We start from the raw sequence: 14,636 nt of genomic DNA, 5'->3' as shown, positions 1-14,636 counted from the left end.
TCGTGGCACCATAAGTTAGGGCATCCTACGTATGATGTAGTCAAACTTATCAATAAAAATTTTTCATTTCCAACTAAAGATTATGAGAATTGTCATGCCTGTTGTATTTCCAAAAGCAAAAAGCTCCCGTTTTCTGCCTCCACGTTTACATCCGACGCACCACTCGACCTACTATTTTCGGACTTATGGACTAGTCCAGTTTTATCTCGCGACCACTACAAATAGTATTTTATATTTGTCGACCATTTTACTAAATACGTTTGGTTATATCCTCTCAAACGCAAATCCGAAACCACTCAAATTTTTACACAATTTAAAGCTTTAGTTGAAACATACTTTAAAAGACCAATTCATCACTTCTTTTCCGATAACGGTGACGAATACATTAAATTAAACCAATCTTTCCTAAATGATGGGATATCACACAATACTTCTCCGCCACATACGCCGGAACATAATGGCTATGCCGAAAGACGACATAGACACATTGTAGAAACTGGTCTAGCGTTACTGAATCACGCTGGCCTTCCAACTTCTTATTGGCCCTTTGCATTTAGTACATCAACTTACCTTATAAATAGACTCCCCACCAAGACCTTAAATGGTGAGTCCCCATACTTCAAACTACATAAAATTCAACCCGACTACGCCAAGCTTCAAAATTTTGGTTGCCTATGTTATCCGTGGCTCAGACCCTATACAAAACACAAATTAGAAGACCGCTCAATTGCATGTATTTTCGTTGGTTACTCAAACACACAAAGTTCTTACCACTATTTGGACCCAAAAACGCATAAAATATACACTTCTAGACACGTGAAATTTGTTGAAAATGAATACCTGTCTCGCAAGACAACCTCGACTCTCTCTCCTTCATGTCAAACTGATGACTGGTGTTCCCTTCATATACCCCTCCTCCCTCACCCGGATACACCCTTACCAACTCCCACGACCACCTCATCCACACGTCCTCCCATCACTATAGTCTACTCTCGCCAGCCATCTACCTCGAACAAGCCACCCTCCACGGCTACACCCAGTGAGCCTACCTCTACCGAACCCTCTCCCTCCACCACTCCACTCCCTGATCATCCTTCCTCTTCCGCTGCCTCATCTACACCGGCCCCTAATCCACGCAAGTCAGCCTTGCCACCACCTCCTAAGACCGTTACTACACGACTTGACAATAACATTCGAAAACCCAACCCGCGCTATGCCAACAACCTTGCTCAAGCCTCTCCAACTAATGATATTCTACCCAACACCGTCAAGCAAGCACTTATTCTTCCTCAATGGCGACATGCCATGCAAGAAGAATTTAATGCTCTTGAACGGAATCAAACCTGGACCCTTGTTCCACGTACTTCATCCCAAAATGTTATAGGATGTAAGTGGGTTTACAGGAACAAATTCAACCCAGATGGCACCCTTAAACAGCACAAAGCCCGCCTTATCGCTAAGGGATTCCATCAGAGACCTGGCATTGATTTTAATGAAACATTTAGTCTTGTAGTTAAACCAACAACCGTTCGTCTAATTTTGTCGTTAGCTTTCACAAAATCATGGTCACTAAGACAGTTAGACGTAAATAATGCGTTTCTCCAAGGTACATTAACCGATAATGTTTTTATGATTCAACTCCCTGGCTTTGTTGATCAAACAAAAACCGATTACGTTTGTCAATTAAACAAAGCCATATATGGCCTAAAACAGGCTCCTCGAGCTTAGTACACCGAATTGACCTCATATCTCTTAACCTATGGTTTTAAACAATCTATATCCGACTCATCTTTATTTATCTTACACACAAAAACCACCTGTATTTATATGCTTATTTACGTTGACGACATTATCGTCACTGGACCGCACCCTACCCAGCTACATCACTTTATCGAAAAATTATCCCACCGTTTTTCGCTAAAGGATCTTGGACCATTGTCATACTTTCTAGGCATCGAAGTTGCACCTAATTCACTCGGCCTCCACCTCAACCAATCCAAATATATCCATGACCTCCTCACCAAGTACAACATGATTGATGCTAAGCCAAATACCACACCCATGGCTACATCTCCGCCCCTAGTTCGTGAAGATCATCTACCTATTCATGAACACTCCGACTATCGTGCCATCGTTGGAAGCCTACAATACCTATCTCTAACTAGGCCCAACATTGCATTCGCTATAAACCGTCTTGCTCAATTTCTGCATCACTCCACCACCACTCATTGGACTGCGCTTAAACGTCTCCTTCGCTACTTGTAAGGCACTCAAACCGTTGGTCTACAATTATATCGTGATTCACCTTCACGTCTTCATGCATTTTGTGATGCAGATCATGCAGGAGATAAAGACACCTATGTATCGACGACAGGCTACATCATCTATCTAGGTCGAAATCCAGTCTCATGGTCTTCCAAGAAGCAACGCGGTCTTGCTCTCTCCACCACTGAAGCTGAATTTCGTGTCGTAGCATATGTCACAACTGAGACTCTTTGGCTCCGCAACCTTCTTAACGAGCTTCACATCACAGTTACCAACCCTCCAGCCATCTTCTGTGACAACATTTCCGCAACCCTCTATGCTAAGAACCCAGTTTTTCACTCTCGAATGAAGCACATGGCTCTATCCTTTCACTTCGTCAAACAACAACTGCTTCATGGTCAAGTTCGCATCCAACATGTTGCAAGCAAAGATCAATTGGCTGACATCCTCACCAAGCCACTTCACAAGAACCAGTATCTTGAACTTTGCACCAAGATTGGCCTTACTCATCGGACGTCCATCTTGCGGAGGCGTATTAACCATATCTCACCCAATTAGGAAATATACTAATTGATTATGTGAATATTGTAAACTAGGCAAACTATCTTTTGTAATTATCTTTCTTAACCTAGCGGCCATCATCTTGTACCCTATAAATACTTGTAACATTCATTCATTCAATATACAATTTATCCCAAAAACACCTTATTTTTACACTCCCACCCTTATTTCTTTTTCATACAAAAAATGTAATTAACTTGGGCGTTATAATCAAAACTTAATGTTCCATAATAGAAATACAACATATATTTTAAACCTCTCTTTTAAATAGCTGGATTAAGTAATAGTGCAAGTAAATGTATAATAAGAAAAATAATATTATAATATTAGCTAACAAGAGAACTTCATCTTCACATTCTTTCATAGTATGAATAATTGAAATACATTGAAGGACAATAAATGAATGATAGATTGATAATAGGCATTTTATAGAGTTTTACGCATGTCTTAGCCTCTCTTTTCCATGATTTTGTGTGCTATAGCTTATAAGCTTTTAAATAGCTCACTTTAGTTTATTTTTGCTTCATTATTAAATTGGTGTTGATTATCGCAAATAAAATATTGTATATTAGTCTAAAGTTGGTAGATACTGCTTTTATTCTATACTTTTTTAGGTATCAAGTCGAGACGTAGTGAAGGGTGAAGAGGAACACAAGACAAGTAGACAAAAATGCAAGGAAGAGCGTCCCAAGACCTTCTGTAGCGGGTTAGACGTCGGGACGAAGCAATAATGAAGCGAACAAGAAGAGGTTGTGGCCGCCCTCGCCCGGGAAAGTCATGCTCTCACTTAGGAAAGATGATTCCACCCCTGGAAACTTTTTGTCCGGACGGGGAGAAGCAAAACTAGACCAAACACTCCTTGCAAGGCTTTCTGGCCGAGAAGATGGGTGTCCCAACCAGGATGAGCCAATCTCGGCCGGGAGGGCCAATTCTTCTTGGTTCCTTCGTTTTCTTCTCCCGCTTTATTTTCATGTGTTTAAATACACCCCTCTTTTTAATCTTTGAATCTCTCTTTGACATTACGAAATCCTAGATCTTAACTTTCATCTATTTTTAGATTTAGACCATGTTTATCAGTTGTTCCTACAGACCAACTTAAACCTAATTCCTGCATTAAAATACTAATACTCCCTCCCATTCACAATAAACCTCCCATTTCATTTTGGCACAAAAATTAAGGAAACACACTACCCCACCATATAATTAAATTTGGACCACACAAATACACTACCCCACCATACAATTAAATTTGGACCACACAAACACTTACCAAAAAAGGAAATAGGGAGGTTATTGTGAATAACCGAAAAAGGAAATGGGGAGGTTTATTATGAATGGGAGGGAGTATATACTTCTTAACCTACTTACAAGACCTAGTTCCTAATTTTGTTATTTTATATATCAAGCCTGACTCAGACCTAATTCCTGATTATTTAACATCATATTTTTTTTATTATTTCTCTATATAATAATTTTATTTTGATAATAATTATAAATGTATTTACGATTAATATAAATTAATATAGAAAAATAGTAAAATAAAAACGAGCTCCATTTTATATCAAATATGGTCTTTATTTGTAGAGTATGAAAAGTTATGAATATTGGTGTAATATTTATTTATTTATTTTATAAGTAGAAGTAAAATTGTATCAGCAAGTCTCTCTTGTGAGTTGTGACAGACATATCCGTCACAAGCTTGTGACGAGTCAAGTAATATCCATGTGGGTAGATAAGACAAAACAGATTGTTACACCCTAGGCATTTTACTTTTGTCTTATCTACCCCATATGGATAATACTTGACCCGTCGCAAGCTTGCGACAGAGATGCCCGTTACAAATGAGAATTTATGAAATGGTATACCTTTTTAGAATAAAAGTAAAGTTTACACTTTTACAATTCCATATGTCCTTCTTTGATTGGATATGTTGTTTGCTTTTTTGTTTGCTGAGCATTGTGAACAAAGTGTATGGGTTTTGCTCATGCGTTCCTACATGCGGTCTTTGAGTTCCACACAGGAACGGCTGGAACGACTTTGGGAGGAAGTGGGCTTCAATTTTCTTTTATTTTAGAGAAAGTTGTTGATTACAGCCTTTTAAAAATCACTTTTTGAAAATTACAGCCTTATAAATTTTTTTTTGAAAATTACATCCAAAATATTACTTTTCTTCTAAATTTGCACCAACTTGAGGTTTCCGGTGAATTTTGATGATGTTTTTATGATGTTTGGGGTGATTAATTGGTTTGTGTTAAGGAGAGGTAAGAAATCTGGGTAAGTAGGCTCTCAAATAATAAAGGGTACATCATAAAAACATCATCAAAATTCACCAAAAACCTCAAGTTGGTGCAATTTTAGAAGAAAAGTAATATTTTGGATGTAATTTTCAAAAAAAAATTTATAAGATTGTAATTTTCAAAATGTGATTTTTAAAAGGCTGTAATCAACAATTTTCTCTTTATTTTATTTTATTTCGTTTGTGCTTATTCAAGAGCTAGACTTATTTAGCCCAACCTATAAACGTAGTCTTAGCCTTTCTTATTTGTCCTTGATCTTTTCTTAATCAAATTTAATCATTCATTCATCAGTCCGTCTTATTAAAGACGGTCACTATCCGTCACAAGCTGAAGACGGATAGTTGCCCTCTCACAAAATGCAAGTGGGAGGGCAAGTGAGGGTATCCATTTTGCCCCACTTGCACTATCCATTTGCATTTTGTGAGAGAGACATTATCCGTCTTTAGCTTATGACGGATAGTGTACGTCTTCAATGGAAATTTGTGTTCATTAATTTATTGGTTAATCTAGTTTTAGCTACTTAATCATTGGATGGTAATGAACATATGGAGACTTAAGCTTTCTTAATTCAATTAAAGGTTTTATCTTTATTCACTACTTTTCCTTTGTGTTGATATAATTTCTAATCTCTTTTATTGTTTCTTCTCTAATTTATTTTGTTCTTGTTTACTAGTTAATTAATGAATATGTAGCTTATTATTGTTGAATACTTGTTAAATCTTATTGATATTGTTGTAGTTTATTCAAGTATGAGTGAGTAGTACGTGTTTCACTAGGGTCTTGGGGAAGTGTAAGAAGATTATCTATCATTTTCTATTTAGGTAACTATTTGAAGTATTTGTTGCATATCTAGTGTTTGTGTAATTACATACTTCCTACATTCAACTCCACTTTACCTACTTCACTTTTGTACATTATTCACAATTGTGTATTCAATTTCGATTTTCTTTCGATACGTAAGTGGAAATATATTCATGTGTGATCTTGTTTGATTCGTCTTTACGAGTACATTAAATATATTTAACTTTTATAATTTTTGCAAATACGTAGCTAACGATATTTAGCGCATAAAACACGTGTTGGCAAACGTGGAAAAGGAAAGTGGTAGAGTGGAGTTGAAAGGAGGAAGTATGTAATAATGCATTCAACTTATATATTGTACATGCGTACGTACCAAAAAAAAAAAAAAAAAAATATATATATATATATATATATATATATATATATATATATATATATATATATATATATATATATATATATATATATATATATAGAGAGAGAGAGAGAGAGAGAGAGAGAGAGAAGAGATCAACTAAGGTCCTTACATATATTAAGTCCATAAGTCCTAATGTGGACGGTTGGATCAAGCAAAGCAATGGCCACGATTTGGCAGTCAAACCCCACTAAACCCCATTAAACTAATATTTTTTATTTACCTCTCTCCTCTTACCCACTAACCCATGCATGCAACACTTTGTTTGTCCATCGATCAATGATCATTTCCCTCCTCATTTTCTAGACAATTCAAAACAACTTGCGGGTATTTTTCCCTCTATTTTCTGTCATTTCGTCTTCCTTTTCTTTCTTCACAATTCTGATAACTCCATTTTCATCACTACCAATTAACTCCATCCTAACAAACGCCATTTTCATCACTACAAATTAATACCAACTCGCGTGCAAACTACTTTGTCTCCATTTTTTTATAAGGTATTTTCTCCATTCCTTATTCAGTGATTTGTAGTTTGTTTTTTTTGTTAATTATTGCCTTTGTTAAACTATCATAAAAAGAGTTCATTTGATTTTTCAATTTTCAATTATGGGTTTGTTGATGTTTATTTGTTCAATTGTTAATTATGGTTGTGCAGATCAAATTCGAGGTCATTTGATAATTAACAATGGTTTTTGCCAAGAAAAATGCCAAGAAATCTTCCAAGAAATCTGAATCGAAGGTAAAAAATCTCGTGTTGTTGGTATAACTCTTATATAATGATTTGTAACTTCAATTAAATATCTGTATAACTCTAATCCCAATTGTTTGTCATCTACGATGGATGTTGTAGAAAGTATTGACACGGGAGTTGATATCCAGGTTAAAAGTTTCGATTTTGATTTATACGTTACTAGATGTCTAACTCTGCTTACTAGATGTATAACTATAGTACTCAATATGTATAACTCTGGGTAATTAATGTAAAACTCTGGTTAATAGATGTATAACTCTGGGTAATTAATGTAAAAAACTGGTTAATAGATGTACTCAATATGTATAACACTTTGGGTAATTAATGTAAAATCGTGGTTAATAGATGTATAACTTTAGTACGCAATATGTATAACTCTGGTTTGCTAGATGTATAACTCGGGTTCTAGATGTATAGCTCTTCGATTACGTGACCAACTCCTTCTTTATAATGTCAAACTCTAATTGTTATATGTATGACTATACTTTTAATTAGTTTCCATTCATAGAGTTATACAATATATGCCTACAATTATACAATTTATACCTGGATATATACAATATAAAGCTAGAGTTATACAATTTATACTTTGGAGTTTTACATTAGATGCCTGGACTTATACCGGAGTTATTCCTGAGTTATTCATTATACTTGTATATGCTTACGATTATACACCTAGGACTAGAGTTATACATTACATGACCAGAGTTATACTTTCTATTGCTAGAGTTATACATCTAGGACTAGAGTTATACATTACATGACCAGAGTTATACTTTCTATTGCTAGAGTTATACATTTTATCGCAGTCATTTGTTGTATAACTCGATTACATGTTGAATAACCTGTTTGTCATAATGTATAACTGGAGTTATACAATATTTGGTTAGAGTTGTACATTTTATTCCCGGAGTTATACAAGATATGCCTAGAGTTACACATTAGATAACTTGTTATTATATGTATAATCTGCATCTTTAATCTGAATCCCTTTTTTGTTTGTCACTACTGAGATGGATGTTGTACCAAGTAATCTTGAGAAGGAGCTGATTCTCGGGTTCAAAGTTTGACCCTTTTATAATCTGTTGTCATTTGTTGTATAACTCGATTACATTTTGAATAACTTTTGTTTGTTAGAATGTATAACTCTTGATATTTTCTGATTAACTCTATTATCAGAATGTATAACTTTTCTTATATTTTGTATAACTCTGACTATCTATTGTATTACTTTAATTCACAGTATGTCTATTTCTTTGTTCCAAATATCTCTAATTGCAACTAAAGTATGTCTAATTTTGTGTGTTGTCCTTGCTTTTCCCCAGATGGTTGAGGCCAAGCCAAGGGTAAAGAGGGTGCATGAAGTAACGGTTTCGTGTCGACCTCAAAGACTTGTCTCTGTCATTGAAAAGCTTAATGAGGATCAAGTGTCCGCTGTTAAGAAAATTGGGTTTGGTGGCCTTTTGGAACTCAAGATTAGCGACTTCCCACTTGCACACGTTCTTTGTTCTTGGAGTCCTTCTCGACGGGTCATATGTGTTCGGGGCTTCGCGGAAGAAGGAGTTTATGATCGATAAGCATGACGTGCATGATCGTTTCTTGTTACCTTTCGGACCCGACCCTCTCCCTTTGGTGCCTGTGAGCTCGCGAAGGGGTCCACCGATCCAGAGAATAAGGAGTCAAGGATAAATGGCGGCAAGCGTACGGGGTGGCCAAAGGGAATAGTTCAATACCCTTAGGGAAAGTTTTCAAGCAACTTATGGAGTACGAGGAGGCGGACGATCAATTTTGCCGCCTATTTGTTTTGTTCTGTATGTCTTCATTCCTCGCACCCACCCCAAACAACGGGATAGATTGGAAGCTGTTAAGGGCTGTAGAAGATCCTAAAGCCATCCCGCATTTTGACTGGTGCTCTTATATTTTGGACATGACGGTGAAAGCGGGGGTAGACTGTAAAAACGGGGTAACAATGTTGAACGGGTGTATCCCGTTCCTCATGATAAGCTACTTTCAGCGATATGATTACAAGGGTAAGCCTTGTGAACATGATCTACCTTTGATTAAACATTGGGATGAAACTGCGCTTGTAGAGAGGGTAAAATTTGAGGTGGGTCAAGGGGGATTGGGTACTTTAACCTTGTCTAAGACCAGGTATCCAAGGTGCCTTCAAGACCCCTCTTATGGAAAGAGTGTGGACGATGGCGCCTCGGCGGCCCGCGTGAACCCAAACAACTGTTGCTAACAGCCCCCACCCTCTCTCTCCCGCCCAAGTTCGAGAAGAAGTTCCTTCGAGATAGAACTACCATCAAAGGCGTCGAGGATGACCGGAATTGAAAGCTAGGGTCACGATGTAAGTGCAAACTATTATATATTTCTGCAGATGGATTCTGTTTTAGCTTAACGTACCCATATATTATAATATAACTAACTTAGTGTACTTATTGGATTCAGGGTACCCACGAGCTTTATCTACAAATGCAAAGGAACGCTATTGTGTTCTATTCATGGTACGCACATGCAACCGCACGGATCAAAGTCAGAACTAGTGATCCGACGGGCCTAAATCCTAGTCTGGCCTCTCAAGAATTCTTTGAGGGTGAAAAGATTCAAAAGTACGTCGCTTAAGCAGAACAGATTGCAGAAAGGCTTGAAGGTTTCTGTGGGTAACGCTCCTGCATTTGGAGAGGTAGTTACTGAGCCTCCCAAAAAATCTGACGGAATCGATGCATCTACGCGTCAAATAAGTGAAGTTCTGTCTAGTCTCGCCAATGATGCGGGTGGCAGGGGTGGTAACCCCCGTGTTGAGCCGCGTCTAGAGTCCGTCAAAGCCGAGACACCAACGAAATCGATTGCGATTTCATGGTCAAAGATTATGGAGGAAGTGGGAGGTGATACGATCGTTTCTAAGCCGTTGTCACCGATAGCCCAGGGTTAGAGGATCAAGTTGTGTGCACCCCGCCCCAACCGTCGAGAATCTGTTGTTGGAGGCGCGTTACACCGAGGAGGAAATTGACGAAACTCTTGGACCGTCAAAGGACGATGAGGCTCGTCTCTGGAAAGGTGATGAGGGGCATGAGCACGTTCATGAGGACGGATTGAATGAAAATGCTGAAAATGGTGGAAGATTGTCAGACACTGACCATGAAGGAGCAAAGCAGACATTGTAGGCCAAGGGCGACGGACGGTCGAGAGAATGCGAATCTCGCCCGTGGTAGGTGATGAGGTGCATGAGCAAGTTCATGGGGAGGGATTGCAAGAAAATGTTGAAAGATTGTCGACAATCAACCGTCAGAAAAGGCGATGGAAAAATCTACGGTCCCAGAATTGGGTTTGGACACACAAGAATTGATGGAGTGTCTGTTTTCTACTGCTGAAATGAAGGAAGCTGCATGTGGACTTCCAGCGTACGGGAGTGGTCCTGGTGGCGAGGTAATTTTTTTAATTTGCGATAAATACTTTTTATACAATGTTTTTTTTTTTTTTTTTGTTTATTGGTAGTGTATAACTCTATGTTGATATAGTATAACCTTGTTGAAACTTATGTTGAGGCCTTGTAACTGTAGTATAACTGTAACGGCCGGTTGGTACAACTCTTAACCAGTATACGACCACAGTTATACAGTATATGACTAGAGTTATACAATAGATGCTTTAGAGTTATACATTAGATAGCTGGAGGTATATCTAGAGTTATACAGTAGAGTTATACATTATAGTGTATATGCTTACAGTTATACATTATATGGCCAGAGTTATACATTTTATGCTTACAGTTATACATTTTATGGCCAGAGTTATACGTTTGGCGTTTAATTTTTTTATTTTTCATTCAGGCCACTTTGAAAAAGGATGTAATTGAGAATGTTGAACAACATTCTAACAATGGGGGAGTAAACGTAGATGTTGTCGAGGGTGCGGAGATCACCCGGGGAATCCTTCAACCGAATGTACTGAAATGAAATCCCCCTGACTTTTATGAGCACGGCAGAGGTGAATGAGGCATTTGCCGGGGTTGAGGAGCGAATGATCGGTGCTGCCAAAGAAGGTTTGGTAGTTGAAATCGCTGGTGCTAGGGTTGAGCCGGTTGCACCACATCCACCCCCTATTTATGTGCCGCGATGTGACATGATCCACCATCCCTTCTTGCTGCATTCAGCTGACCCCCTTCCGTGTATGGACATTGTACCTGAGAACCTAGGTTGTTCTCGGGATTGCGGGGCACCCGAACCTGACCAGCACGTATGCTCACAGTGGTTGCGTTTTAACAAGGAACGTTTCAGGACGGTGTTCAGGGTGAGGAAGGATGTAATGGATTATGTATTTGATGAATTCCACGACCATAATAAATCGTAAGTAAAAGATAAGTTTTACCTATATTTCAATACGACAGACAAACAGGCCATGAATGCATTCCCTTGCTGCGTGTCTCAATTTTGCTAATCCTTTGTAGGGAACAATTGGTCACATATCCCACACCAAACTGCATAACGCGTATTGATCTCCGGTCGTTGATGCCCGGAAACAGATTCGGGAAATGTCATCGATCGCCGTCCGTGCTACTCAATCGCCTTACGCACGAGAACACCGCAAATGTTTCAAGTTCGCTTTTCTTTTTGGCCTAAGTCACTCTGTAAGTGTGCTCGAACTCCGCAAGTTATTTTGTGACAACTTGTACGTACCTTGTGATACAAGCTGCCAACCCCCGTCTATCATTTTTATAGGCCCTAGCAATTGAAATTTGGCAAGGCAGGAAGAAAAACTTGGTTGTTGATCATTCTGAAGGCTTTTGTTACGCGTGGGACATGTGGCAAGAGTCGTGTCCTAGTCCATTCCAACTGGACTCCGATATGGTGAGCTCAGATATCAATATAGAGACATTTACATACTGGAATGATACATTATTTCCGTAGAGTTTAACAAGATATATGCTTAGAGTTGTACAATATATGCTTTGGAGTTAGGCCGGAGTTATACCTAGAGTAATACCGAATTATACACTACACTCGTATATGCTTACGTTATATATTTTATGGCTAGAGTTATACATTCTATTGCAAGAGTTATACATTATATAACTCTAGCTTTCAGAATGACTAGAGTTATTCGTTGCAGGACTGAAGTTATACATTATTTTGTGTAGAGCTATACAGTATACGCTTAGAGTTTCGATGAGTGGCTAACCTCACTCCATAACTCTGGACATATAATGTATAACTCTTGCCATAGAATGTATAACTCTATGCACATAAAGTACAACTGTAACCATATACAGTATAATGTATAACTCCAGGCAAATGCTTACTGCACATAATGTACAATCGCAACAATATCTTTGTGTAACTCTAGCAATTGATTGTACAACTCTACTCATATAATGTATAACTCTAGCAATAGAAAGTATAATTCCAACTACGCACAATATGTATGCCTCTAATCTGCTTATTATGTTTTATAACTCTTAGATTTTTGGTGCATGTGTGTAGGTTTTCGTCCCGGTAAGCACTGGTGATGAAGATCATTACTCTTGCATTTGTATAAATTTCCTGTCGGAGCAGATCGAGTATCTTGATAATCGTTCTTACGAGGACGATCTTCTGAAATTACCGTACGGAGGGATTGCGCGTATTACTGTAAGTCCTATCAAACTGGTGACTAGATTAATTATTATCTCCATTTGTTTTCTTAATTGGTAATCCGCTTTTAAACGCCTTGCCTAACTTCCGCCAGGCTGATGCAATGGGAAAGTATATGGCCTACAAAGGGCTCGACAAAGGCAAGAGAGTTGAAGGGTTCCCTTTTGTCAACATTAAATTCAACTGGCAGGGAGCGGGACATACGCCAATGACCGTGGTCCAGCGTCATGGTTCATATGTTCTTTGTACCGTGGAGAGCCATTCGACTGTACCCTAGGGGACGAGGAAAGCAATGACCTCATGCGAGCGGAAATTGCTGCAACCCTTGTCCTCAGTGACATTAACGTGGACAGGGAAGATGTGTTATCCAGGGTATCAGCTTTTAAGGAGCTTAAAGACCGTGAATTGGAGGAGGTGCGTGATAAACATAGGTCAGCCGGCAACACAAGTGGAAGGAAGAGAGGTGTTGGAAACGCCGGAGAGAACAGTTCTGCTAAACGACCTTGCTCTAAGGTCAGTTCAACCTTCCAGACTCCACCTTCCAAAGTAGCCCTGGGCCGGACGCCGTCCAGTCGGGCCCTCTCAACGTTAATAGCCGCTCCCGGGGTAAGGGCGACGGCCTTGGTTGCACCAAATATGTCGGCGAACTAGACGCCGACCTTACCGTGGTCGCCAAGATGATGAAGATGAACAAGGCATTAACTAGGGACATCCCGGTGTATCGCAAACAAGTGGCTGACTACGTTTTTCTTGATGACTACAAATTTCCAAATGAGTAAGCTGTCTAAAATCCTATTTTTTTATCATATTAAGTTTTATTAATATAGTCACATTTCCATACTGGGAATTCTACCGTATTTTGAGTAGAGTTTTACAAAGATATGGTCGAGTTGTTGTACAATATATACTTTGGAGTTATACATTAGAGGCCTGGAGTTATACCTAGAGTGATACATGGAGTTATATGTTTCATCACTGAAGTTATAAATATCGTTAATGGGGTTACACATTCCTAAACTGCTTATACGTTTCACCAAAGAAGTTATGCAGTCATTTTAATAGCGATTACCTTCCCATTTAGTATACGTTATAGCTTTGATTAACTCCTGTATCTGAACTACGGTGAACCACTTGTGAGTTATGGCCGGCACGGAACAATTAATAGGTTGAAAATGTTGTCTATGCTCCCCGAGACGCCAATGGATGAAAAAGTGATTGAGTGTTGGTCCTTGTTGCTTAATCGATTGGAGGCAGAGGATTGCGGGCTTTTTCGTTCGTCTTTATTCGGTATCCGTCATATGGTATGGTCCTAATCAATCCCTTTAATATGTTATAAGAGTTGCACATACCCTCTTTAAAACTTTCACGGTGGAAATTAAGTCTAAAGTTATACATTCCCGCCTTACGGAGTTAAACATTTTGTTTTGAGGAGTTATTAACAACCAAGATGAACTCGGGCATTCTTCATTATGCTATAAGAGTTATTGTGCAACTCCAATGCACAACCCCTATAACTCCACTGGTATCCTCACATATATCTTGCTACTTGAACAGAAATAATCTTGAACCTTGTGCGAGACCCCGTCCAACAAACACCGGACACCGACAGTTGTACAATACGTGGGCGTATTCCGAACCGACTGTGGGACATATTTCAGCTTCAAGGCTGATTTAATCTTCGTACCCATTAAGATTGAAGCCCATTATGCATGTGTGTGTATCAACTTTAATTCTAGGACGATTGATCTTCCGGATCGTAAGTACTATTCAAGTCCGCGGCAATCGGAGATATGCAAAGTCGGTCACATTGTTGTAAGTGGAATTAAATTGTAATTATGTTCAACAACTAAAAAGTGGGGTCACCGCTTTTACAATCTCACTTTTTGACGTTCTTGCCTCCGCGGGCGTAGCCT

At 38.7% G+C, this 14,636-nt stretch overlaps 1 protein-coding gene across 1 annotated transcript; it reads left to right on the top strand.

Moving 5' to 3' along the window:
• Positions 1-10,390: 10,390 nt before the first annotated feature.
• Positions 10,391-13,374, top strand: LOC141613568 (uncharacterized). Its single transcript, XM_074432306.1, has 4 exons — positions 10,391-10,519; positions 12,574-12,720; positions 12,818-12,909; positions 13,077-13,374. Exons 1-4 carry the CDS (start codon positions 10,391-10,393, stop codon positions 13,372-13,374), a joined length of 666 nt encoding a protein of 221 aa, XP_074288407.1.
• The last annotated feature ends 1,262 nt before the right edge of the window (positions 13,375-14,636 follow it).

This window comes from Silene latifolia, chromosome 11, assembly GCF_048544455.1.
Source record: "Silene latifolia isolate original U9 population chromosome 11, ASM4854445v1, whole genome shotgun sequence".
NCBI lineage: Eukaryota > Viridiplantae > Streptophyta > Magnoliopsida > Caryophyllales > Caryophyllaceae > Silene > Silene latifolia.
Note: the sequence above shows the minus strand (reverse complement) of the source record. Positions and strands in the feature narration are given on the sequence as shown.

Excerpts from the sequence above, each read along its gene's own strand:
- LOC141613568 (XM_074432306.1), top strand. The coding sequence starts at position 10,391 with ATGGAAAAATCTACGGTCCCAGAATTGGGTTTGGACACACAAGAATTG. Across the intron at positions 10,520-12,573 it reads GGAGTGGTCCTGGTGGCGAG|GTTTTCGTCCCGGTAAGCAC; the intron begins GTAATTTTTTTA and ends GCATGTGTGTAG. Across the intron at positions 12,910-13,076 it reads GTCAACATTAAATTCAACTG|GGAAGATGTGTTATCCAGGG; the intron begins GCAGGGAGCGGG and ends TAACGTGGACAG.